Source organism: Xiphophorus couchianus, chromosome 13 (genome assembly GCF_001444195.1).
Source record: "Xiphophorus couchianus chromosome 13, X_couchianus-1.0, whole genome shotgun sequence".
Taxonomy (NCBI): domain Eukaryota; kingdom Metazoa; phylum Chordata; class Actinopteri; order Cyprinodontiformes; family Poeciliidae; genus Xiphophorus; species Xiphophorus couchianus.
In genome coordinates this window covers 9,049,894-9,077,642 of record NC_040240.1, presented here as the reverse complement: position 1 = coordinate 9,077,642, position 27,749 = coordinate 9,049,894, and the positions used below count along the sequence as shown (strand labels likewise).

The 27,749-nt window shown below is 41.2% G+C and overlaps 2 protein-coding genes and 2 long non-coding RNA genes across 5 annotated transcripts; 1 reads left to right on the top strand and 3 right to left on the bottom strand.

The window, feature by feature from the left end:
• Window positions 1–27,749, bottom strand: LOC114156335 (uncharacterized). The gene is made up of 3 exons (XR_003597926.1): window positions 27,612–27,749; window positions 3,787–3,792; window positions 1–11 (listed from the first exon to the last, which is right to left on the bottom strand). It is a non-coding gene; the product is annotated as an uncharacterized LOC114156335 (long non-coding RNA).
• Window positions 3,979–21,473, bottom strand: LOC114156334 (uncharacterized). Of its 2 annotated transcripts, none has more exons than XR_003597924.1 (2): window positions 21,205–21,473; window positions 3,979–5,624 (listed from the first exon to the last, which is right to left on the bottom strand). It is a non-coding gene; the product is annotated as an uncharacterized LOC114156334 (long non-coding RNA). The 2 variants fall into 2 exon arrangements; XR_003597925.1 differs by lacking the exon at window positions 21,205–21,473 and adding an exon at window positions 19,941–20,675.
• On the top strand, window positions 16,252–19,690 carry dlx6a (distal-less homeobox 6a). The gene is made up of 3 exons (XM_028036706.1): window positions 16,252–17,298; window positions 17,960–18,153; window positions 18,798–19,690. Exons 1-3 carry the CDS (start codon window positions 16,992–16,994, stop codon window positions 19,035–19,037), a joined length of 741 nt encoding a protein of 246 aa, XP_027892507.1. The 5' UTR covers window positions 16,252–16,991; the 3' UTR covers window positions 19,038–19,690.
• dlx5a (distal-less homeobox 5a) lies at window positions 23,307–25,158 on the bottom strand. Its single transcript, XM_028036705.1, has 3 exons — window positions 24,607–25,158; window positions 24,074–24,258; window positions 23,307–23,877 (listed from the first exon to the last, which is right to left on the bottom strand). Exons 1-3 carry the CDS (start codon window positions 24,965–24,967, stop codon window positions 23,563–23,565), a joined length of 861 nt encoding a protein of 286 aa, XP_027892506.1. The 5' UTR covers window positions 24,968–25,158; the 3' UTR covers window positions 23,307–23,562.

Genomic DNA, 27,749 nt, shown 5'->3' with positions numbered 1-27,749 from the left:
TAAACATTGCTCTTTTTTAAGAATGCTGGGTTTTTTTTGTTATCTTCATTCTGCTGAGTTTACTCAAATCATGAAGCTAGCAGCTAACATCTTTCTGAAGCAGTGGATCTCTGTTGTACATTCTGATGCAGCATTGAAGCACTTAAAAATATAACCAATTGTCAGACAACTGTGCTACTTTTGTGTTGGTTTGTGCAGTGAAAACTTTCATTTGTGCCGTTGTCGTTTTTAAGATTTAAAAAAAGAAGCTTCCAGAGGTCACCAGAGATCAAGCGCCTCTACTCCCCTCCAACCTTCTACTGTACCTCATCCACGTTAACAAATGAAGCCAAATTGATATCAATTAATATCGTGCAGCTAAGATGTTAGCATCACAGTCGATTGACACCAAATTTGATTTGTAAATGTGGGGTGGGACTGGTTGACCTTTGATGACCTCTAGAAACATTTATTAATATCTTTAACAGCACAATCGAAAATCGTTGCTGCACAAAACCAGCACAAATTTTTGGATACCAATCTTGTTTAGTTTAAAGAAGATGGTGGGATCGGCTTCACTTGACTTCTCTCAGGTAAGACTTCATTTGACATCGGTCAGTCCTTTTCACTAGGAAAGGGAAAATAAAATTGTATTTCAAATTGAGTATATTACGCAAGTGGTATTTTGCTGTCACAACAACCACAAAACCAAACAACGCTGCAATGTTTGATGTATTCTGATGTATTACCTCTGGAAATATTATTGTTCACCATTTGCGAGAATAATTTTTTTTAAAATGCAGATTTCTTAGCTATAAAACATCTGGAGGCCTACTGATGTGGCATCCGCTGATATTCAAGAAACTGATGACCACTGACAGGACAACTCCTTCTTTTGTGAAGTTGGAGTGGACAGTGGGATTTGGCTAACTTGTCACAGAAAGATCAGCTATCCCAAACACATGACTTTTCTCTGTTCCTGATTTGGTTTGACTGGTTTACCGTCTTTGCTCTTCCAAGATTTCGAGCCCCGTTTCAAAAACATCGGGCAGCACTGATGGAAATGTCACCCTCATCAGCGTTGATACACACAATTGCTCTCTCCCTATTCACCTATACTCCTGGTTAGCCACCGCTGTACTCCCTGAATGCGCTTCGCTCGCTGCAACTCTTAGCAACTGTTGCTATGTCTAACATTGTTGAACTGCACCTCTCGCCTGCTCTTCAAACATGAATGACTAATCCATGGCGGAGCACGCTGAAAGCTCTTCGGAAGGCCCCTGGAGCCGCTTGACGCCCCCCATGACCCTCTCCTGGATGTTTCCTCATTACTTTATAATGTATTCACGCTTATGCTTCCATGGCACTCGCCCTGGCCTCGTAATGGGAGGAAGCAGCGAGCTGTTCCAACAAGCCCCAGCATAATTTGCACTTCATTTTTATTAACAAAAAAAATAAATTAATAATAATTTTTTTTTTTTTTTTGTAAAGACAGCCTGGCTTCTGGTTTTCCCTTGCCAAAGCTCTCCAGGCTCCGGCGCGCACTGCCGACAAATTTCCTGCCATGTGACGACAGGATAGAGTCTCTCAGCATCAGTGGGGTATCTCCGCTGGCCCCTGGGAGATGCTGTCATTATGCATGTTTGCAATCATGGAAGCTGAATACCTTGGCTGGAAGTGAGGGAGAGGACTGACGGAGGCAGAGGGAGAGAAGGGGGTGCCGGCGGTGGAGGGGTGGGGAGGGATGTTTCGGCTCCTCGTCAGTGTTTTGAGCTCTCTGAAATGCATGTGCTATCATAGGCCGTGTTGTGTTTACCGCAGCGGGAGGCAAACACAGAGTCAGAGAGGAGAGGCGCGGAAATGCCAGACACAGTAAAATGAGCAAAATACATACATTAGGATTCTCTGTATTCACCACACACAAGCAGAGGAGAGTGGAAAACTCATTTCAATATAAATAGAAGACAAGCAGGGAGTGTTTCGCTTTATGTCAGCTTTTGAACATCTTTTTTTTCCTCTCTCTCTCTCTCTCTCTCATTCTTGCCTCATGTGAATATCCAGCAGAAGCCTTGAGACGAGTTTTGCTGTGAAGTCAGGATGTCAATAATTTTCTTCCTGTTGCTAAGGAGACTCTCCCTCTCTCTCTTTCTCTCTCTCTCTCACACACACACACCCTCACCCCCCCACACACACACACAGAGGCCTCAGTTCCCTCCCCCATGGTCACCGGGCTTTCAGTCAAAGAAGGCTTTCTGTTTCCAGTCGTCTCCTTGTGCAATCAGACACTCAGGAACATCTCTGCTCTGGGCTGCGCCGTGGACCAAGAGGACCCCAACATCTGGAGGGTTGCATTGATTTCCAGAGGGGAATGGTGGAAATGTCTTCCTAGTGAGCTTTTGAGTTCAGCTTCTTTAAAATCTTCTATTGTGGCTGTCATGTTGTGCACTGTATAAAAGAATTTTGCAGGGTATCAAATATTACTCATTATAAAATGATCGAACTTTTAATATTCGATCATTGAACGTTTTAAAATGTAACGTTCAATATTGGTTAAAATCTCAATTAGCGATTATATTTTGGAACACTTCGATTATAATTTCGCTGATCATGCTGGTTCAGACAGGCTTTATTCTCATCTGTTAGTGTGTAATGAAAACATAGGAATTTAGAAGAAGAACATAGTTTTGCAACGCTAATTAGTTCATAGCAACACTGCTAATGCTAAAGTCAAACCTGCTAGCAAGTTTACCTTCGTTATAACGAGGCAGTAACCTCTAAAGAGCAATTCATTTTAGCTGTGGTTGTCATGGAAAAGCTTAGCCTTGTGAAAATAACTGTAAACATTTTAAATCTAGCTTTTTGTTGGCTTAGTAAACCTGATATCAAACCGAGTTTCTCATCCCAGAAACGATCATTGTCATTGAACAACAAAAGTAGCTGTCAGGACAAAGTTTTTCAAATAATCTCATTAAAATAGGTTGAAAAAGTTAGTGTTCGTCTTTAGCTACAGACGGTGCTAATGCAGAGAGTAAGGTCAAACATGGTAGCCATTTTACTTCTAATCTTTGACATTGCCAGTGAAGGACACATTTTAAATGCCATAGAAGATTAGAACCTTGTCATAATAGCTTAGAAAGTTATTATTGAGCTCAACTAGCTTAGCAGCAGAGGTAATGCAAGTTACCTTAACTACTACTGTAACGTTTAGATCTTTTAATTATATTAGAAGACAAATCAAATGAGTAAAAACGTTATTTAACTCTGTTCTGTCGGTGAAACTTACATAAATACTGATTAAAATCCCCCCTAAAAAGATAAATGTAGATTCTTAAGCCAGTTTTATTGGCTAAATTCAAACAGTTTGTTTTGCCAGTGTAATGCTCTGATTGTCATAGGGGCTTGTATTACAAGGTATGGTTTGACACAAGCAAGTGGTTCAATGTCTTTATACGTCTTGGTGCCAAAGCCTTAGCTGGTAGCCACATCGAAAATAAAACAGCAAATGTGTGGACAAGTTGAAAGGAAAGCTTTGCAAAATGCTAAAGATTTCATGCTGTCAGCGCCTAGTTAGGACGGGGAAACCAGTGACACAAATAGCTGTTGTGTGGCTGCCTCAAAATGATCCCTCTCAGCCTTTCGTTGTCACCTTTTCGACAGGCACGCCGTGCTCGATAACATCTAACACACCGGGTTGCTCGTAGGTTTCGATGATACGCTGTGTGGCTGGCTGTTGCGCTAACACCTCTCACCTCACTACGAGCTTGCGGCCCAATTACGTAAAATGCTGTGGGCTTTTGATTACCACACCTATGGCTCCACTTTTGCAGGTAAAACAGAATCCTAGTTTTGTGCGTACATCTAAGCACAAAGCTGTTCCTACATTAGTTTAGTCGTCAGTTACGCCGAGGGGCTTATTTTGGATCCAGCCTTTAATAATTGCCGCGGCAAATTGAGGTGATTAATATAAAAAAAAAAAAAAAAAAATGAACGGCAGCAGTGTATGATTAAAAGTTCATTTTATTTTGTTTCAAGCAGTGAGATACAGTCTGAATGTTTCATTTGCAAATTGCAGCTTTAATTACACCATTACAACACGGATTATTTCTGCGCACTTAAAACATGATTTATGCGTTTGACTCAAAGATCAATTTCCTTTAAGTGCAGTTTTTTTTTGTTTTTTTTTTTGTAAACATTAACATTGGAACGGTTTCATGACTGCAAAGCTTCATTTTACACTCACAAACCTTTTTATTTTGTTTTCCTCAGGTATCTCCCATTCTAAAACAACAGTGCTGAATGTAGACAAAACAATATTTTGTGGACTTTCTCATATCACTCAAAAGACATTTCCAAATGTATTAAAGATATTTACAGTGGGGAAAGACCAACCATGTAAAAAGAAAATTGCAAATAGTTGCTAAATGTTGTTAAATAGCAAGAGGAATTAGTCAGATCAAGGCCATCCATTGCAAGTTAGAAGACAGCATATTAAAAATATATTAGAAAGAACAGAGACACAAAAAAGGAAAATTGCAATATAACATTTCATTAGGTGGCCTGATTCAAAATATATGAACATTTGTAATAATTTTCATGATAAGCGTTTGAGTGTAAATGTGCATTCTACTGCTGGTTTTAGACTCTAAATAAACACTGTTTACAATTGGTTTTAAACATTTTTGTGCACCTCAAATGAAAGTCCATCATCAGCGTAAATGCCTCGCCTCACTTTGAATCCTCCATTTATCAAGACATGAAGCAACTCCTTGTTTAAGAAACGGTTAACATTGGCGCAAATCAATTTTTCTCTTCATCTGCTACTTTCTGTGATTGTCCTCTGGGTGTTTGACAGTGACAACATCAAATGGCTTTATTATGCATGCAGAACGCACGCGGAATGTCAGCGGCAGACTCTGGCTTTAACATGGAAATTGGCCGAGCCCCTAAGACGTGAGTTGATGTTTTCTAAGTGCATACATGCAAGGCGAGGGAGTTGTTGCCGGCTGAGGGCTAAACAGGCAAAAGACAAAAATGACAGGGATTTCACCGGCGAATCCTTTTAGCAGGCCACTGACACATGAATGGGGGGCAAAGAGAGAGAAAGGAGAGAAGAGGGAGAGTGAGGGAGAGAGGAAGAGAAAAAAAAAAAGAGTAGACAACCAATTTGGGAGTAATGCAACTAAAAACTGACAAGTGTAATTTCATCCATCTGGGCCGATGTGTAAAAAGCGCTGCTCTGAACATTCCCCATGATTCCCCCTGATTGATCTTCCCCTGGTCTGAAACACCTATTATTAGCCACGAGCCTAATAGCACCAGGATGGCTCAGCGCTCTCCCAGGGGCCAATTCTCCGGTCATCTGCCCCTCACTCACCACAGCTGTGGAAACCAACCAGGGAGAGGGGTGGGCGAGCCAGGCAGGCGGAGGAGGAGGGGGCAGTTAGGAAGAGATGTGGCTGCCAAGAGTGGATGGAGGCGTACCTATGGGGGGTGAGAAAGGGGTGAGGGAAGGAAGGGAAAAATGGCGAGAGGTATGGCGGGGTGGGGGGGTGGGGGGTGGGGCGTGGAGGTTAGAGTTGATGTGGAGTGGATATGAAGAGGGAGATGGAGAAGAGGGGAAGAGGGAACAGGATGGAGACCAGAAGCTGGACGCAGACTCGGAGTTGGGGGAGAAAGTGATGAAAAAGCCAGGGAGAGTCAATAGAAAGGGGAAAAAGGGGGACAAAAAAGAGGCAGAATTACTCAAAGTACGCGCAATCATTTCTGTTTTCACCAAAAAAAAAAGTTCAATTAATCCTGCATTTGTTGATTGCATTCACATGCAAAAAGTGACTAACATAATTTCGATGAAATGAATAGTCTACCCCATCGATGTTTTAGGCATTTTAACAATAATAGTAATGATAACGCAATTATTTATCCTGGGACGTCCTATTGAGATGTTGCAAGGAGTCCTGATTAAGATAGAGGCGTGAACATGAACTAAAACAGATTCACAAAAAAAAAAAGGTCGAAGCAAAGCAATTATAATTGCAGTCATAATACCAAAAAGACAAAAAAAGGCTATTGTTAAACATTTGGAAACACCTTTCGTTCAGAGCCGTTTATAGAAGATTAAAAATATCGAGAGAGGAAGAGAGAGAGAGAGAGAGAGGTATGAAGGCTGATGACATTTTGAATCTGGTTCCAAAGATGCATGAGAAAATTTGACAGCATTTCTGAATCGGACTTATTATCATAAAGACCAGAATGAGATAATGAAAGGCATGAAATATAAATAGGCAATTACCCAACATACAGCAAACAGCAACGGGTGCAACAGATCCATTCTAAAGAATCCGAGATGGGAGAGAGAGCCTGCGTTCATTACAAGGTGTAATGCAGCTAAGTCAAGTCTTTTCAAATCAGGCCATGAATTAAAGAAGAGAAGAAGGATTACACACATTTATTTCTGGTTGCAAAGGAAAAAACTCTGTTGAAATGAAATAAAAACATATCCAACAAATAATTGATGTGAGCGTCAATGAACAATTATTCATCCAGACAGATTTCTGAGATTTCTGTTTCAATTTTACTACCTAAGCTAGTATCTAAACTAGGTAGAATTTCCTTAAGAGGGACAATTGAGCAACAAATATTACCGATCTTTTCAATATTATTCACAAAAAATAATATTATCATTGAATCAAATGGGGATCACCACATCTGCCCCTTTTCCACAACAAATCCGCCCCTGATACTGTGTGGTAACCAGACCCACCATAATGTTTGTCTATGCTGCCAGGAAATAACCAAAAACAAACAAACAAAAAAATTATGATTTTTCTTCCTAGGTCAGATTAAAAAGTATCAAGTTGAAATGAAGAATTTTGGACTTTTCAACAATCTGCTGTAATGTCGCCCGACACGGTTTGTCAGCAGCAAGAAAGTTTGCAACATGAAGCCAAATGTTTCTCCCTGTTGGTTCTGACTCTCGTGGTGGATTAAGGTTAGGGGTCATCTGTTAAATGGCCATTCATCCTCTTTGATTGAGAGGGTCCTCAGATGAGGTATAATGCATTTTCAAGGGCAGTGATGACAATAATTGGCTACTTTCGCTTCACTGAAATGGACAAAGTTCTAAAAAAGATAGAGAGAGAGTCTCTTCAAAGATTGTGATCCAACAGTTTGGGGCTGAATGAAAGGTATCTGCAGGCAACAAATTAATAACTATAATATTATGAGGTTGGATATGGATCTCCAATCCAAGATCACTGACTCTTGTCTAAACTTACTTTTTGCTGTTTAAGTTTAAGAAACTTAAGTCATAATGGTGTGGTCGCAAATTTCGCTGCAAGAACAAAACTACTTGAGTCCGAATATTTTAAAGAAAGTTAACCTGTTTAATATCACCACTTTATTGTGAGAGATACAGTACAATTTTGCCTTGTTTTTATGTTTGGTTTTTTTTTGTCATGTCAGTTTTGTCTTTTGTGTTTTAGGGTGTAATTTAAAAAGAGAATAATGTAAGTCAGCAACAACCGGAGCTGAATTTCTGAATATATTAAAACCACCAGCATCAGGACTAGAATTTGTGATTTTTCTTTTTCTTTTATTTATTTATTTTTTTTACAAAAAATTTAAAGTCAGAATTTTATCTCAAAGTTTTGTATTTAAAGTAATATTTATGTTGGAACGGATCATTTCTGATGTCTGTTTCTCTCTGTCTAACGTGGTTGTTCTCCACAGAGAGACGCATTAAATGGCCGTGAGAAAAACAGAATTTCTCTGAGCGTGCGAGCGCATCTTAGCCTGATCTCGGCCTTTGCTTACCAGTGGGAGTGCCTCAAGGTGCAGCAGCGGCAGCGGCAGCAGCAGACAAAGGTGCAACTTGCATATCACCTGACCAACCCCTGCCACGCACAAACTCATGAGAACCTCGGCAGCATCTGAGAACGAGGCAGCCTCCCTTTTTCCACACAGCGTTTCACCAGGTGCGACTCCTTTTCTCTCTGCTTTCTTTCCACTTCACTTCACACTGAGCTCTTAAATTTCAGGCTCTTCCACTTTTTTTGCGGGGTAACGTTGTGGCTATTGTGTGTGTGTGTGTGTGTGTGTGTGTGTGTGTGTGTGTGTGTGTGTGTGTGTGTGTGTGTGTGTGTGTGTGTGTGTGTGTGCGCAGCATTTCCTCCAGTGAGGACATTGATTGTGTGTGTTGGAGCAACACACTGGTTGGTACAACTCCTAGAGGATGCATGCTTTGTTCACTTTGGTCAGAAAAAAATCTTGTTGTTTTGTTTTTTGTGTGTTTTTTTGTTGTTGTTGTTTTCAAATTTCATTTTAAATGCTTCAAGGTGGATTTAGTTATTCTGTTCTTAACTGAAGGCCTCTGAGGCAGTAAGCTAATGTTTGGATTAGACCTCAAAGGCCTGTCATACTCAAATTAAAAAATGTTAAGGAATACATTATGCTATTCATAGAAACAGCAGCTCTTTCTCTATTTTTTTATTAAAAAACCTGCTCTTTCATTCATAGTCCATGACAGCAGTGTAACAATGCCATAGATTGTATCATATTGCCGCTTCAGTGACAGCTATTTGGAGGTAGTCTACAATTTATCATTTCCTCTCCGAGAGGTTTCACTGTAACCCGGGTTTCAGGTGACATTTCTCCATCTATCAGGCTCCATGTCGCCCTCAGATGCTTTTTTTAAAACCACCTGCTGGACAGTAACCAGCACCCAGCATGGAGGTGCTGGCAGGCCATGCGGCGCAAGATGCTGATGAGTAACACTCGCTGATAAATGAGGCTGATATGATGCTGGAATGCAGAAAAAAAAATACTAGCTAAAGGTTCAGAGAATCAGAAGTGATGATGATGATGATGATGTTGATCGTGATTTTATTTTTTATTGTCATTGTAGGTAGTAGAAAGTTAAAATGTGCATATTAAAAGCTTGATATCATTACTGTTGTTTATATATGGGTTTATTCGTTTCTTTGGAAAAAATTCCACATTTAAAAAAGTTATTTGTTTATCTTCATGTTTTTATTTTTTGCTAATTCCACTTCATATTATTATTATTATTATTATTATTATTATTATTATTACTATTATTATTACTATTATTATGATTATTATTATTATGATTATTATTATTATTCAAAAGAACGTCATTATTATAGTTGTTCTGTTAGTTAATAATAATTAATGAATTCAGTCATATTAACTAATTAATTACTCGGTTTATTCATTAATTAATGGTTTGATTGTCTTTTATGTGTATTTTTTATTTTGTCATCATTATTATTATTATTATTATTATTATTATTATTATTATTATTATTATTATTGCTGCTGCATTGGTAATACTAATTACAGTACATTTAAATACATGTTAACATAATAGAAATACTACTCCTACTTGTACTGCTGCAATCAATAGTAATTATAATAATAGTTATAATTATAATAATTGAAAGAAAAAATAAAGAAGTGATAAACATAGTGAGCTATATCAGCTTATTTGGTAAATATTTTAGAATTAGGACATATTTCACATTTCCGACACTTTAACAATATGCTGATCCTCACTACGTAAAGCGAATAAAACAATTGGTTTCCCCTGCTGTGTCAGGTCACTGTTCATTTGCTCTTAATGGTTAAACATTTCACGAGTTCGCTTAATGCTCCTTGTTGTCAAGTATTATTTTTCTAATTTCTGCCTTTCTCTTTCCCTCTCTTTCTGCCTATCTATCCCTCATTCTCTCCCCCTCTTTCTCTCTCTCTCTCTCTCTCTGTCAGATGAAAAGGCGCTCTAATTATTCCGGGAGGTTGGGAAATAAATGATTGGCTTTGAAGTAGGCTCGGGCCTTGGACTACATTAGAAGCCAACCATGTGATTTGCAACTGTTGAAGTAAAAAAAAAAAAAAAAAAAAAAAAACCTTCATTCTGCTGCAGCAGAGCAAAGAGAGCGAGGGAGGGGGGGGGGGACAAACGAAGAAGAGAGAAAGAAAAAAATGAGGAGGTTGGATTCTTGGCAAAAGGGAAAAATGGTATCTTTGTTTGCTCCCCTTTTGTTTACCAGGAGATTCTTACTCATTTTCCTGCCCTTTTTTTTTTTGTCTTTTTTTTTTTTTTTTTTTTTTTTTTTTTCTAATTCATTTCAATGGCTTTTCAATCTGAAAAATGGAAATGTTGCTCCTGCCCTCTATCTCGGCGGCAGCGTCCTGGCAACAGAGCAATTTTCTATCATCAGGGATAAACGGCATCGAACAGTACATTCTGATAAAAAATAAAAAAAATAAAAAAAGAAGCCCATGATTGCTGGCCTTCCTGTCTGTCATCCAGCGACCAAATCCTCTCCTTCAAGACCGACCACTGTGCTGTCAGACCTAATAATGTCGCGTATTAAGTCGAGAGGGAGGGGGACCGCGCTGCACCGCCGGCCTGCACTGCTCTTATTTGTCACCATGCAGCATAAAACTCACATCAGCTTCCTGCATGCGGAGCCTTTTGTTTATGACTCGGTGCACACCATGATAGAAATTTCAGGCCTGGGTTCTGCATGTCGTGGTCGTACAAAACTATTTAATGTGAAATTATAAATGACGGTCGATATACCGGTTGCGTTAATGACTTCTTTGATTTAAAAAAAATAAAATAAAAAATAAAATACTTGTTTTGCGCTTATTTTCCAATTTTTCTTTTCCTGTCAACATTTTGGAAGCAAAAGATGAATGCTGTGTGTAATTAAAACACCATATGAAAGGTGAAGGAAAGTGAGCGGCGAGGCGGCGGATCTCGTCGTGCGATATAGAAAATCTATCAAAGGGAAGATCAGATCTGAAAGCCATAAAAAAATAATAATAAAATAATTGTTTGTTTGTTTTTTAATCCCGAACAGAATTTCACAAATGAATGGTTACATTTTTTTTAAAGCAAATAAATAAATAAATATTGGCAACTCATTCAAACTTTCCTATGGTACATGTATGTTTTAAGAAACTCGTGTTTAAAAAAAAAAAAAAAAAAAATCATCTACAGCAAGACACCAGAGTTCGAACGAAAGAAATATGTATGTTTACATATAATGCGCTGGCAATAAGAGTAATAATAATGGCCGGCAAAAAATGTATAGAGGTGGTCCCAATGGCGCCCCCCCCCCCCCCCCCTCCCTCGCCAACTCCCCTCCCATGCAAACGACGGAATCAGGCGACAAGTGAAACCAACAGCCTTAATTAGAGCGTGGTCTACCCTGAGTGAGACCAGCTCAGCTTCAGCCGTGCCAAATTAAATCCATTAGTCTATGAGAGGCTGGGAAGACTCAGGGGGTGCAGGCCCCGCTGCTTCTTTTGTGGTCATTTACAGCTCGTCTTCGCGCACGCTACGTTGGGTCCACCTGAAGGCCCCTCTCCTCTCGCGCCTGCACCTGGGGCCACGCATATGCCAATTTTGCCATTTGCTCGCGAGATAATGCCAGGGGCGCATTATTTATGATGCAAAACTTATGGTAAACAGCCGTCCGCCGTGGGTGCGCTGCATGGCTTTGCTTTATGACCAAACCACACTAATTCTCCTCGGTGTAGCAGCACGCTTTAGCAAAACACATCAAAGCTTGCTGTAAGTGGATTTGCATTAGTGCGCCCCGCATAATTTACGCGCGTAAAGGAGAGGAAAGGCTGTCATTTGTGCACGGGTCGGCGATGATGTTTTCGCGGTGTTTTAAGGGATGTGGGGTGTGGGGGGTGTGGGGGTCATCCCAGTCTGGTCAGATTGATCCGAGTGCTAAAGATGGCATGGGAGGTGGGGTGGGGTGGGGTGGGGTGGAGGGGGCTAAGCAGAATTTGATTTGAGGTCCCAATTCAAGTTTACACACTTTATTAAAGAGTTTACTGCTAAACTGCTCATAAAGACAAATACAAACATACAGACTCGATTAAAATAGCAGCATTACAAATGCTTTCCGAACAAATATGCAGTGTGTTTGGCAGCACAGCACAGCTGTGTAATAATAACACATGAGCTTTCATATCAGTATTTTTGCTAAATGTTTTTTTTTTTTTTTTTAGGAACGTTTAAACACTTTTTTTTTTGTTGTTCGTATGTGTTGGATGACATCACGTTTGACACCTCGGGCGGGAGGAGAAATCTGATTAAAACATGTTGGAAAAGTATAAGTGGCTGAACTAAAAGAACTTGAACGTTTCCCTCGTGCCTTTCATGATGTCACCAGATTCACGTGCACATTGGGGGCTGATTTTAGAGTGGAGTTTTTTTTAATTACTTTTATTTTATTTTTATCTTGAATAAGTCATATTTTACAAAATATTAGTCAAGCAAACACAACTGGCCATGACGTGGTGTGGGTGACAAACTTTACCTGAAGCAGAAGTCGGGGTAGTACCTTTAAATCAGGACTACATTGTTTTTTTTTTTATAATAATAACATTATTCTTGAACGCTCCATATTACATTTTTATTTTTGTTTTAATGAAAAACAAATAATCCTACAATTAGCATCAGCATTCATGATAAATCACAGAACAGATTGTAAGATTGAATAGCTGGATATTTGGGGGTCGATAAAGCAGCTTTGTTCGCTAGTGCCTTGGGCCGGCTCCGACCGTGACCCACATTATGGTCACAGCTGTGTTGCGGTGTGCGTTCGCGCCTCTTCCCGCCCTTCTCTGGCCAGAGATGGGGACCATGTCGACGCCTGTGGCTTTGCGCTGTGACGGAGAAGAGGACGCGTTGTTTAGGTCCGTCCCCGGTCCCAGGGAATCCGGGGAGTTTGGCCCCCACTCAATTGCTGTCACGGTGACCGCAAACGCGCGGCCGCTTGTTCCAATTTTGAGCCCTGTCCCCTGCTGGTTCCATGTGTTAACTTTCAGATACGAATAACACATGTGGCAAGATGCATTCAAAAAGGAGCAAAGGATTTGTGTTTTTTTTTTTTTTTTTTTTACTGAACATATACATAAATCTGTCTCGTTTAACGCCTTTCTATAAATCACTGCATCCATGCTGACATTTTAAGCTGCCCCCCACCCCACCACCAAAACAGCGCGTCGTCAGGCAGGTTTTAGTCTTAAATGTAAATGCTCTCAGTTTTCACGCGTCCCGTGTGCAGACAGTGGGAGTCGGGGAAATCCCGGGGCCTGATCCGGCCCCAGCAGTGGGATACCAAAAGTGATTTTTTTTTTTATTATTATTATCCATCCATCCATTTTCTGTTCTCCCTTTGTCCCTAATGGGGTCGGGAGGGTTGCTGGTGCCTATCTCCAGCTACGTTGCAGGCGAGAGGCGGGGTACACCCTGGACAGGTCGCCAGTCTGTCGCAGGGCATATTATTATTATTATTTTGTATTTTTTCTATTTTTTTCAGAGTCATTCATCAGCGTGTGCAGAAGACAGCTGGATATGGAGACCACTTCTGACAAACCACCGCGGGCATTGATTGTTCTGAAGGTCAATCATCTACTTAGGAACCGAGTGATTTTTAGGTCTACAGCGGCTGATTTCGTGATTGACACTTTGACGTTGCAAAATATGAAATAATGTCTCACCGGTGGATGAGGCTGTGAACTGTCATAATGCAGGATCATTAGGATGGGTGAAAGAGGGAGGCAGGGAACGACAGGTGAAGCGCGGACTGATGGGATGCAGTGGCGCCACCAAGGGAGCGGGAGGGAGGGCTGGTTATGGCACTGAGCCTTATATATATATATATATATATACACACACACACACACATATATATATATATGTGTGTGTGTGTGTGTGTGTGTGTGTGTGCGTGTGTGTGTGTGTTTTTACAATTCTTAAAAAAAATTGTTGTGATATTAATAAAGTATGTTCAAGTGCACATTTCAGAGAGCTGAAAGGTTATTTATTTATTTATTTATTTATATTTACCTCACATTGTTGCCAGTATTTATGAGCCTAAATGTGTGGCTTTAATAAAAAAAAATAATAATGATAATAATAAAAATAATCTCCTGCAAGGCCAGTGGTGTAATGGCCACCCACATAAATAAAAATCCATAAAATTCAGAATCAGTGTTGGATGGCTTTCAGTTTTAGTGTGTCGCTGATCATTACTTCCCCCCCCCCTCCCCCCTCCCCCCGCTCCTGCCCCCGGCCCCCACCAGCCTATTTGAAAACATTGTGGAGCCGCACCTGGATACAAGCCTGACTTTCTGAATTAAAAAGCAACAACTGTGCATTTATTTTTAAAATGTTCTTCTTTTATGTGCATTTATTAGGATTTCTATAATAATAATAATAATAATAATAAAGTAAAGTTGACCATTTATTGTCATTAATGGATTGCCATGCAAACTAAGATTTGAGGTTGTCAGCAGTCGTGCCAACGTCTTGCACACTGACTGCAGCGTCATCATGGTCCTTACACTTACACCTTAATCTCGGTGGTGCACAAGAAACAAAAATCTCCCACGGTTACCCAGCAATGTAATAATCCCGCCTGGTGAGCACGACAGCACGAAAAAGAAAAGAAAAAATAAATTTCAAAAGAAACGAGGATGTTCCGTATAATCATCGAACCCCGCGTTTTTTTTTTTTTGTTTTTTTTTTGGGGTTTTTTTTTTAAACCCACAGGGAAGCGAGCGACGTCTCTGCAAAGCATGTATGTCTTTATAGTAGCACTCAATGGGCGATTAGAAAGGCTGGAGGATCTGGTTTCTCCTGCGTGTCCAAGTGGAACACGGGCACTGAGGGGGAAGCTGGGTGGGTGGGGGGTTTGGCCCCTGTGTTAGATCACTGAGGGGTGACCGAGGCGTGCAGACTTCTACAAGGCCAATGTGGCTGTGAAAGCCCGGATTGTCAAACGCAATCAAATAATTTATCAGCGTAGTTATAGGTTAAGAAGGAGGGGCGTAAAGCACCCAAAGGAAGGTCTTACCTGCAGCTCCCGTGAGTCGCTGGATTAAAAAAAAGGAAATCAATGTAAAAGACGTTTGAAGAGAAAACAGCAAAACCAAATCCGTCTGTGTGACTTCTGCTCTCCTGGTCGCCTGCGCGCTCCTTTCTGGGTAACCTGCGCTCGGCGAAAAATGATTATCCGGCTGGCTTGCGCACTTTTTAAATCCCACAAAGTAAATAACGTCCGTAGAATGACGATAATAGCAAGGTACCAAGTTCTTGTTTCAGGAGGAGGGGGGGAAAAAAGGGAGAAAATTGAAACTAAACGCTGCATTTAGACAGCCATTTTTGATAAGAGGATAATTGAGGCCACACTGGCGTATAATTAGGGGATAATTTATGCTATATCCACTTTTATTCCACCCTCCCCAAAATAAATCCAAGTCCATAATCATTACAGGCGAATTGTTCTTAATTTTATAGCTGCAATTTGAGTAAAGTGTGGCCCGCTAATCAAATAGGTTTTCGCTGTAACTTGATTGCTGGCGTAATTATTTTTTCATCGCCTTTTTTTTTTCCCTTCTTCTTCTTCTTCTCCTTTTTCTTCTGGGGAAATCATAAACGCAGCAAAAAATGCTGAAAGTGGTAAAAGTAAAAAAAAAAAAAAAGAAAAAGTTTTTTTTTTGTTTTTTTTTATTGCACACCACAGCACTTCAGAGGGAAATAACATCTGTATTCTTGCGTATTTTGTGTGTGTGTGTGTTTCTTTTTTTGGTTTTGTTTTGTTTAGTTTTTTTTTTTTTTTTTTAAATCGAACACCACAGCTCTGAGACGCAAAGTGTATAATTTACATATATTGAGGACCCTACCGGGCCTCATGATCCAACTGGGATAAAAGACACTGTCAGTTTATCTGGGTATCCAACCTTCCCTTTTTCAAAAATAACCTATTGTACCTTGGGCATATTGTTGTTTGATGTGTCACACGTGCTGCATTTTGAATCATTTGAGGGATCTTTAATCATATGGTCAGTAGCTCCTGCTATAATATATGTAACTTTGGGGGGGGAAATGGGGGAGGGGGGGCTTGGGGGTGTGAAGAGAGGACCGCTCATTTTACAACATCAAAGCAAACTGACTGGCGTACCAAAAAAAGCAATAATAATAATAATAATAATAATAATAGTTGTTCATCTTTAATTAACAACTAAAGAGAAAAAATAGATAAATGTAACACGCTTTATTACAATATTAATATTACTACTACTACTGATAATAATAATAATAATTATAATTATTTATATATATATATATAATCTTTTAGAAAACAATGCATTTAAAAAGTGCATTTTCCCTTAAAAGCATTTATTTAAAAATATTCTCGCGAGGTGTCCATGAGTTTGTTTGTTTTTTTTTTTCCTCCACCAGCAGTCCTACAATAAGGCGATACTTTCTAGTATCCAATTAGTGCCTTGATTAGGGGTGACCTAACTGAGATGGATGCATACATTCTGCGACCTCCATCTGACTTAATTAAAGTGCGCTCAGTGTTGCGCGGCGTGCGTAATTTCCAGCTACGACGCCAAAGAGAAAGACAGAGAGAAGGAAGGAAGGAAGGAAGGAAGAAAGGAAAAAAATCGCCTCTGCTCATCCACCGGAGCTGTTTTCTACGCTTGTCTGTAGGAATTAGGCGTCTTTCCCCACCGCATATTGTTTTTTCTCCCCCCGCATTTGTGGTGGGAGCTGGTAACGTGGGTTAACTCCAGCTCAAGTCTCCGTAAAAGCGCAGAGAACTGATGACGTTGGGCTGGATGACCAATCGGGAGGCGCTGCCCTTTGGAGACAAACCATTTTACTTGTAGTGTCTGCATCAAGTCTGCGAGCGAGGGCTCAATTTTAACAGAATCCACCTTAAAATCTCTCCCTTAACTTATGTCTACCTTCCGCCACTTTGAGTGAGAATACCGCAGGACAAGAGAGGAGGGCGGATGAGGGGGGGGGATAAAGACGGCATCGGGAAATTTGGGGTGTTAATAGGAGAAAGGGGGGAGGAAGAGACAACAGCACAGCGAGAGAGCGAAAAAGCGATTTGGTCTTGAGAGAGGAGGGGGTGGGGGGGGTGAGTGCTCTCAAGGCAGAAAATTCGATGATGACCATGACAACGATGGCTGACGGTCTGGAGGCTCAGGACTCGTCCAAGTCCGCGTTCATGGAGTTTGGGCAGCAGTCGCACTCGCAGCAGAGCTCCCCGTCGATGGCCGGCGGCCACTACCCGCTGCACTGCCTCCACTCCGGATCGCACTCTCACCACCAGCACGACAGCACCGCGTACCCCGGGACCAACACCTACAACCGGTCGCTACCTTACCCATACGTGAGCCATTCGCACCACAGCCCGTACCTGCCGTCCTATCACAACAACGCGGGAGGACAGACGCGGTTAGACGGCGCAGGTAAGAGACCCCCTCCTCCAGCCCTGTCCATCTAATTGCAATTAGCGGCGTACCTGTTTAAAGCTTTAGCAACCCGGATCGAACCTTTTTTTTTTTTTTTTTTTTTTACCTCCGACGATCCAAAGCCTGGAGCTATGTTTTTTCTTCTTCTTCTTCTTCTTCTTCTTTCGCACGGCTTAGAAGAAGCCGTGCGTAAAAACGCACTGGATAAATCCAAGGAGCAGCCTTGTTCGCCCGCTTCTTTGTTGCTTATTTGTGTGTTTTTTTTTCAGCACTCCCCTCCACAAAACCTTTGATTTAATGCCCTGGGTGTGATCATCTCGACCACGCAATCCTCACCAACTACTCGTGAAAATTAGGCAGCCTGCACGCCTCGAATGTTGTAATTAGCATTTAATTGACATGTCATTACCAGCAATATCCTAAATATGACAGCACATGAGGATTGTTGGCTGCAGCGGAAAGCCAGAGAAAGAGAGAGAGAGAGATGTGGATGTTTTATCAGCAGCAGTTTCTCGATTTCTTTTTGCACTGTTTCTGATTTTTTTTTTTTATTATCATTATTTTAACAGAAAATCCAGCACATGATTCTGCTCTCGCTGTGTGGCTTATTTTTTCTTTCTTTTTTTTGGACTAATCGCATTGCTTGTTTTTGTTGCAGAGCAGCAGAAGACGACAGTGATTGAAAACGGGGAGATTCGATTTAACGGGAAGGGGAAGAAGATACGCAAGCCGCGGACGATCTACTCCAGCTTGCAGCTCCAAGCACTAAACCACCGATTCCAGCAAACCCAGTACCTCGCTTTGCCTGAGCGCGCCGAGCTGGCGGCCTCTCTGGGACTGACGCAAACGCAGGTAGGACGCATATTTCTGCGTTTATTGTCATCTTGCTTTGACGGCCTGCTCTTCCGCTGCCCCACGCGCAAACACACAACACCACTCTGCTTTGATTGAAAAGACGAAAAAGCAATAAATAAATAAATAATAATAATTATATATATATATATTATATTATATATATATATATATATATATATATATATATATATATATATATATATATATATATATATATATATATATAATAACAACAAAAAGAAAGCATTCTTTAAAAAATGGTTTGACATTATCGTCCATCATTCTTGTTTCATGCTAAGGTTGTTCTTATGCCAACAAACCAATGCAACCGCTATCTTTGCACATGATGTTACATTAATCTAAGATTGTTTTCAATGCAGAATGATTCGGTTGAGCTATAGTGCAGATTAGGAACACTTAGAGCAAGAGATGGTCAACTCAAACAATGAGTCCTCAAAAAAAAAAAAAAAAAAAAAAAAACTCTAACACAATTTAGCCAACTCATAACAGATAGAAATCTCATCTGTGGCGCCCCACCTGACTGGGTGCCCTGGGCAGAAAGCCATACAGACTAAACCAACGATCCACTGCTGACAACTTGCAATGCTGGCTCAATAAAACGATTTCCTCTCGTCCCGCAGGTAAAGATCTGGTTCCAAAACAAGAGGTCGAAGTTCAAGAAGCTGCTGAAGCAAGGCAGCAACCCGCACGAGAGCGACCCCATCCCGGGTTCCATGTCCTTATCCCCGCGCTCCCCAACCATCCCTCCGATCTGGGACGTTTCGGCCTCTTCCAAAGGAGTGAACATGCCGGCCAACAGCTACATGCCCGGCTACTCTCACTGGTACTCGTCTCCACATCAAGATTCGATGCAGAGATAGACTGGCGAGGGCCAAACGGAGGGGCGGGGGGTCAGCAAAGGCAGTCTGCATGGAGGCCCTTTTCTGCGGGATCTCCTCGCCGTGCAGTACTTTTTTTCCCGCAACGTAGCCTACAATTTGGACGCTGGAGGGGAGCGAGAGGGTACTGCTCCTCTGCTGGAGGATTAAACCAGCCAAGCCTCGGTGCAGGGACACAAACTAAAGGGGACTTATTGTTTTTTCAAGCGTTAATGGCTGTTGAGTTGGCACGTTCTTGTCATGCTTTTCATTCATGTCTACATCTGAATATACCAAATATTGCCAGTGACATTTGTGACATCTTTTTTTTTTTTTTGTGGCAGGGAGGGGAAGCTGGGGGGGGGGGGACATTGGAGGAGGCAAAGACTGCTGACCGTATCGGTGCACCATCACTCACAGAATTTTATTTTTTCTTTTGCCATGATAACAACACCCCTCTGACTGCATTTAATTTTTTATTTTCCCAACATGCAAAACCAAGCAAACGTGTCTGTAAATATATTCTGCGACTTTAGTTGTACATACACTTTTTATGTTTTGTCAGAATGAGTAAAACCGTGACTCAAAACAAGACGCCTGCTGTTTGCATGATTTCCACCAACGAGAGAGAGAGAGAGAAAAAAAAAACAAAAAAAAAAAAACATGTATTCATCTCAGGCCTTTTTCGTGGTTTTCATATTGGGCCAACATCACATCAGCGCATCACACTGGCGCATACAAGTTTATAGCACGGTGCTCAGTGAAAAAGATAAGGAGAAGAAAAAAGGAAAAAAAAAAAAACATTTCATCAAACATTTTAGATGAACTCAGTGGGGTGACGGAGAAACGCCAGTATATAAAAAAAAATCAAATGCACTCACTCAACGCCAGAGGAAATTAACTTACCCCCGAAAGACATTTGCTCCAGGTCCAGCTCATCTCGTCGCTTCACCCTCAATTATTAGAAGTATTGACAAAATGTTTTCTCCCTTCCCTCCGTCCTAAAATGCCAAGCTCCACAGGGATCGATGCTTGAACAAAGCAGCCAGCTGCAGCGGCGTTCAATATGAAGGAGATATTTGGGGTTTTTATCCAAGTGAGCCTTTTTTTTTTCTCCTCTTTTTTTTTCCACCCCTCCATTCTCATAAATGCAGGCATAATTAGGGTAATTTTTGATGTAGCCCCGCTGATTACAGCGTTTTTACCGTCAAAGATAATTACCTGTAATTTTCTACCACTTTTAATACTAAAAAGCCATCTTTATTTGGATTTGAGGTAGCAGCGGATGGAACAAAAGGGGGGGAAATTATTCGGTTATTCATATACAAATTGTCAGAGAGAGGAGAAGGCGCACGGCTCGGGATATTATCTGAAATTACGACTCTAGGAAAAAAAAAAAAAGAAGCTCCATGCAGCTGTCAAAGTCGCGGATGTCTCACTGGCGCTCATTCTGGTTCTTTTTACCTGCACGGGGGGCCCCCCACGGTTGGGTACGTGGGGGGCTCTATGTGCAACCGGGCTGCAGGGAGCCAGTAGCTGCGGTCGAGTAAACATCAACACAGCTCATAAAGAGAATTATTGGCACATTGAGAGGAATGCAAAAAAAAGAAGAAGAAAAAAATCAGTTTCTGCAGAAACGGGTGAATGGCATGATGTTTCTGATAGATAGATAGATAGATAGATAGATAGATAGATAGATAGATAGATAGATAGATAGATAGATAGATAGATAGATAGATAGATAGATAGATAGATAGATAGATAGATAGATAGATAGATAGATAGATAGATAGATAGATAGATAGATAGATAGATAGATGTGGATGATGGAGGGAGGGATGGAGGGATGGAGGGATGAGGGTGCAGTCGATGGGGGTGTGGTTGCAGTCATGTGTCACATGCGTCTGGAGCTCCGGCAGCAGTTGATATCAGCACAAATCTCAAAGACTAAAAGCTGAACATTTCCCCCTCGATGTCGCCTCGTAAAGGTATGCGCAACCCAAATAGGCCCTCTAAAATGCAAGGAAGGAAACGAACTAATATTTCCGAGTTTATATCCTCGCCCCTCTCTCCCCCACACACACACTGCAGCTATGGGTCACTGTTTCGGTTCTTCAAAGTCAAGAGAACTGAGGTTGGTCAGGGAATCTGCAGGAAGATTCACGCTTACCTTCCTCGTCTTCCGCTTTCTGTCCACCACCAAAAGATTTTAAAAAAAAGGCTCCCGCGCTGCGCAGCTTCGCCGCTGCTGGTTGAATAAGCAAAATCCAGGTGGGAAAGTGTGTTTGCACACCCTGGTAAGCTCTTATATATATTGCCTGCAAAATTAGCTGTTATTACTGTCACTGTTTAGTGATGGCGAGCTCGAAAAAAAAAAGAGAGAGCCCTCTCTGCAATCAAGAACCAAGCGCATCTTTGCAAATTATAGGTAATTGTCAATGTCCAGATTATGATAATGGAGGACCCCCCCCCCCCCCCCCCTCTCCCCTCCCCATCCCCCTCCTAATCCTGCAGAATAATTATTGTGGAGTGTTACAGTTGAAGCTGTCCAGTAAAGCTTAACTGTCATTATTTAGGCTCGATTTGCAAAAACTGGTGGTGGGGCGAGGGGGGAGGGGGAGTTGGAGGGCTGGGTGGGGGTCTGGCTGAGTGGAAAATGTTCGGTTGAAAATAAACGGGGGAGCTCTCTCGATGTAATGGCACCTCTAGTTTACGCGTTTCAGGTGTGTGTGTGTGTGTGTGTTTGTGTTTGTGTTTGTGTTTGGAAAGAAACAGCCGCGCACATGAGATTTGTCAAAAAAAAACAAACAACAACAACAACAACAAAAAACCGTACAATGTATGTGAGGTTTAAATTTCCGCTATGGATATTTGTTGGCGACGCTTTATTTGACCCGCAGCAGAAATAAGGGCAACAGAGAGACACCGCGGGGCTTTAGACTAAGGGAAGCATTGTCTGTCTGCAGCACTTCGCATCAGAGTGCATGTGCGTGCATGCAGGCCGCAGTCGGCAGGAGGATTGTGTGTCAGGTGGAACATGCGTAGGTCAACGCTGGTCAGACGCAGTATTGTGCGCGCGTATTGCAGCGCGTTCCACCTGCGCAAACTCACTCATGTGGCCCTCGAGCACATGTCCCCTGAAATTCAATTACGCTCTCAGCGCTGCCCGTTCGTTCTACGTTTGCTAACCTCGCCGTTAATAAAACAAATCTAGCATCTTTCTCTTTTTCATTCGCTTTTTTCCCTCTTCTTCTTCTTTTTTCTTTTCCCTTTTCCCTCCCCCCGGAAGGTGGGCTGAGTCCGCGGGAGTGGCGGAGCGCTGGAGCCGCTCTACCCCCACAGGAATGCGGATTGTCTCAGATCTCCGTTGCCGCCCCCTTCTCCCCTCGCCTCCTCTCTGCCATTCAAAGCGAGTATAATTGTAGGGGAACACAAAGCGAGAGCGGCTGCAGACGGTCTGCAGCGACGAGCGGGCACTTTCTTTAAAACATGGGCGCTGGAAATAACTTAAAGAGCCCCACTCAGGCTCTACGCTGACACACAATATGAACAAGGAAACTTTTTATTATTATTATTATTATTATTATTATTATTATTATTATTATTATTATTAATAATAATAATAATAATAATAATAATAATAATAATAATAATAATAAATACTAAAATCATTTTCAGGTGTTATAATCTATAATAATAATAATGAAATAATAATAGTATGAAAATAATTAAAATTATCTATAATTAACCACATTCCCTACAAGTCATGCAGTGTGAAGTGTCATGGGGCGATTAAAAGCCGCAGAAATCACTGCAGTTCGCTGCTGCGAAAACCCGTCAGAAACAACAGTTGCGTGCGTCATCCACGATCAATCCGTAACGATGATTTTCTGACTTGTCCGAAATGTGCAGCCTAATCGAGGAATAAATCGCCCTCATCCAGAGAAATCGGTTAAATACATCCGAGATAGCGTCTAATTTTTTGTTTTGTTTTTTGTTTACAGTCACAATGAATGCATTTTAAGTCAATAAAGCTACATAAGCAACGGAACAAAAGAAATCGACTGAAATGAGTGAATTCTAATATTTGCTTGATACAGCAGAGAGTTAAGCCGACATGTCGCCCAAGGCGCACGACGTTTCTCTTTGTCTTCGGGGCGCGTTTTGTTTGTTTGTTTGTTTGTTTGTTTGTTTGTTTTTCCTATTTCATTTCACATGGAATATTTCAGGCTGGAGGGAAGAAGAGATACTGAAGGGAGGCGTGAGGGTTCGAAGCTCCATTGTCCATTTAAACGTTTAATATTCTTCCAAAATGCAATAAATTACATGCACACATTTACACATTTTACACGTTTCCTCTATGACTGCCATGAAATACATTGCATATTCCTCTGAAATGTGAACACGAGTCCCATGAAAGGAAATAAAAATAGAAAAAATAATAATAAAAAATTAAAAAAACAACAGGAGGGGTTCTTTTGTTTCTTTTTTTTCTTTTTCTTTTTCTTTTTGTTTTTCTTTCCTCTTTTCAATATAACGTCCCAGCTCCGAGAGCCAACGAGTGCTGTATCGAGTTCGGGGTCTGAAGGTGGGGGGCCATGGAGCTGCCGGCTGCGGAGTACCAATTCGACGTGTTGTCCAGAAAGTTAGATGCCGCCGCGTTGATGCTCTGCGGCTGTAAGCTGTGAGACCTGGAGGGGCCTTGCGCGTCCCACACGGCCGGGGACTGCGGCGAGTTGCAGGCCATGGGGTCGCTGGAGCTCGGGCTGTGCTCTGGGGGAAGCTCGCCGTTTTTCATGATCTTTTTCATCTTCGATCTTCGGTTCTGGAACCAGATTTTGACCTGAATATTGGATTTGAAATGAAAGGCGTGTTAGCAAATAATACTGTGGAGTTTTTCCGGTTATATCATTTTTTTCCCCTTCTTTCTTTCTTTTTTACGCACAATGCATAAAAGTGCACAGTGAGTAAAACATTTTTTTCTTTTACAGAAGACTTTTTTTTTTCTTTCTTAAAAATATAAAGCAGCTAAATCCCACCTGTGTTTGCGTGAGTCCAAGGGAGGCAGCGAGCTCGGCTCTCTCCGGCAGCGCCAGATACTGCGTGTTCTGGAACCTCCTCTGTAGGGCGGCCAGCTGGAAGCTGGAGTAAATGGTCCGGGGTTTCCTCACTTTCTTCGGCTTCCCGTTCACCATCCTCACCTCGGGCTCGCTTATGTCTTTTTCTGATAGTAAAAATAAGAGAAATCGAAACAAAAACGACTGTGTAAATTTGCCACAAATTTGCAACAATTTGAAAGAAACATATCAATAACTTCAAAAAAGAAAAACAAAAAAAAAAAAAAAAACATGTTTCACATCCGTATCTAGATTGCCTTTGAATAGTTGCAAAACAAACAATTCAGTTATTTTATTTTAAATTCCTTCCTGCACATTTAGAAAAAAAAATAACATTTAATAGAATTTTCTTTGGAAATTCCAATCCGCTTTTACGCAAGTAAAAAACATACATATATATATATATATATATATATATATATATATATATATATATATATTACATAGGCCCGTACCTTGTGGACTCGGTTGGGCTTGAACTCTGCTATAAGTCCCGGCATACTGGTGGTAGGCGGGGGTCGTGTACGAGCTGTAATCACTGTAGGATTTTGTCGTGTAATTCCCAGCAGATCCGTTCACACCGGGGTACTGGTACTGATAGGCGTTCAGGGGCTTCCCGTACGACGACGACGAACTCGGAGAACAGTAGCCGTGAGGGACTCCAGCAGCGGGGCTGTAGTATCCAGAATCCGTGGCCGAGGACTCGGGCAGCGTGGGGGATTCCTGAGACGGATGGTGCATGCTGGAAAGTTGGAAGGAGCTCTGGAAATCGGTGGGCTTCACACTCGGGATCCTCCGATCGAAAACTCCGGTCATCGTTCGAAGGATGGAAAACGCGCGGGGGTTTTGTTGTTGTTGTCGTTTTTTTGTAACAAAAATATTTAAAAAATATATATATTCTGGGTCCAAAGCGGGGTGGAGATTACACTCTCATTGCGTCAGGAGGCTCTCGGGCCGTCGGTGCTCTGGTGAAGACTGCAGCCAGGCGCGCAGCAAAGACTTGGTTAAATCCTGAATCGTGCTCTTACGCACTGCAGGGAGGATCTGGTTCCATTGGCCAAGGCACACACAGACACAGCTACACCCAGTTCACTCCGCCAGCTTTCTTGCGAAGGGGGGAACCACTGGGGATATGTAGTTCGTATTTATATAATATCATTCAAGGTGTGAAATTAAGGTTGTCACTTATTATCTCTTTTTTAAAAAGCATCTAATGTCAGTGCTGCAAAACGTAAGGATTTTTTTTTTAATTACATTTAACATAATTTCATTAAGGAGAACACCCTCAATTTAAAAAAAAAAGGATACAACGTACACCTATTGTCTGTGATTTCCGTTTTTACTTGCAGGTTTGTGAACAAAGGAGATTATCATCTCTCAGTGGCCCGCTGCATCATCAGTGCATTTTTTTATTATCAGGTTTTTAAACCGAGCAGTGGTCACTAAAAACTCAGTTGTTGTTTTTTTTTTTTTTACCGCGTATTCGGGTTATTTCTGTGGCAGGGCACACAAAAGCCAAGGCCAGTCAGTCAATTTTGTGGTGAACAGCGCCCACATGTGGAAGAATACGGTGCTACAAGTGAAACAACAACAACAATAATTATTGATTTAAAGAAAAAACACACGCAAATTTTTGTAACATCTGCATACGTGTATGATACCCAGTCTAGTGATAGTGATGATACCCATTCCAGTCTAGCGTGAATTGTATTTGGACCCAGCACCTTGTAAAAAAAAAAAAAAAAAACTGGTGGAAAGCATATGCCAAAATCTGCAGCTATAAATTAGGGTTATTCTGCTAAATGTTGCTTCTTTGAGCATTTATTGTACTTGAAACTGTATATTTTTTGTAATTCTAACCATTTGTTGGCTTTTTGTTTGTTTTGTTTTGGTCTTTCAGTTCATTCCCAAGGCTGTTTATGATAAAAGGGTGGCCTGCCAGAAAGACGGCCAGTTTAAGCCTTATTGTAATTTATTTAATTCAGTTCTCTTCATTATTTAGAGAGGTAAATCAACACAAAACTTTTCTCGACGCACTTTGTACAAAACAAACATGTGAAATTCAAGTTCAGTTATTTAAAGTTCATTCAAATATATGCTTCGAATACAATGTAATTCCAAGCAATTATATTCATAAAATCCTGAAGTGCTGATTCGTAAAAAGTTGTTAAGGAAGACAGGAAGCATAATACCAATCTGACAATGTATATTAGCAGGCTGCTTTGTATTATAACCAGAATAAAATTGAAAAGAATGATATTAAGTTTACATTTGTCCTTATAGCTGAGCTGTATTTGAATGCTGTGTAAAATTAGGTCAAGTTGGGAAAGTGAGATATCCCTCTTGTTGGATTATTGACTTTATTGGCTGAATCGGACTACATACTGTATCCCATTACAGCAACAAAGACGACAGACATCAGTGATTACAAAGAAACCACGAGGGAAAGGGGGGGGGGGGGGTGAATTAAAATGAAAAATGAACACACTAAGCTAAAACTATTCTTCTAATTGTCCAGTTTAATTCTTAAATGTTCTAAAATGTGTCATGCAGGGGTTCTAGTACTCGAGACCGCTCTTGGTCTCGAGACCATTTTTTTTTTCTCGGACGGTCCAGACCGCAGCTGTGGACATATCACTAAACTTACAGCATACTGTCCAGTTTATTTATTAACATGTTTGTTTTCACTGGACGCAAAACGCACCGATTAAAATCCAGGCAATGACGGGATTCACCAATTCCGTGTTTCTGTTACGTCCCCCACGCCCTCCCCGCCTTCCACTCGCACGCGGCGCTCCAAGACACGCGCAGTGGTTTTCTTTGAGCGGCAGAAAATGTCTGTCTAATCGTCAGTAATAGAATTGCGCTGCGTAAATCATAAGAAATCCGATTGCGCACAACTAATTCAGCAGAGCTTCGCTTTCACAAACGGTGGGGATAGCCTACGTCTAACTTTTTTCACTTAGAAAAGAAGCTCAAAGAAAGGTTAGCTCCGTTGACGCGATGTTAGCACAGCTAGCTGTACAGAGACACATAAGCATTTGTGATGAAAAAAAAAAGTCACTCACTGCGCTGAATTATTGTGCGGAGGTGTTGACTAACGTGTAGCATATATGGGACAACACTGTGTCCAAAAGTCTGCAATGTAGTGATGAGACATTCACGAACGATCCGAGTCTTCTGAACTTCTCTTTACTAAGAAGATAGGAATGGAGCAGTGCCGGCCCAAGGCATAAGCAAACTAAGCAACTGCTTAGGGCCACTATGGGGCCCCCTCAGTGGAGCTGATTTTTTTTTTTTTAGTAACAATTTCTATGTCATTATAATATCAAAAACACACAATTTCACCATGAAGTGATTTGTTTTTACAATAATATATATTTGATAATGTATGTAGAAATGATTATTTTATTGATAAAAAGAAAAAAATTAATTGCTCCTGGGGGCCCCTGGTGGCCACGGTAGGTACCGCTGGTATCATGAGCTGCAACGTGCAGAGCGCATCCAAACGTCCAAAGCTCCGGTCAGAAGTTAAGTAAGCAAAACAATGTCTCAAAATAGGACATATACTTCAGGGAGGGAGAATAGAAAAAAGCCA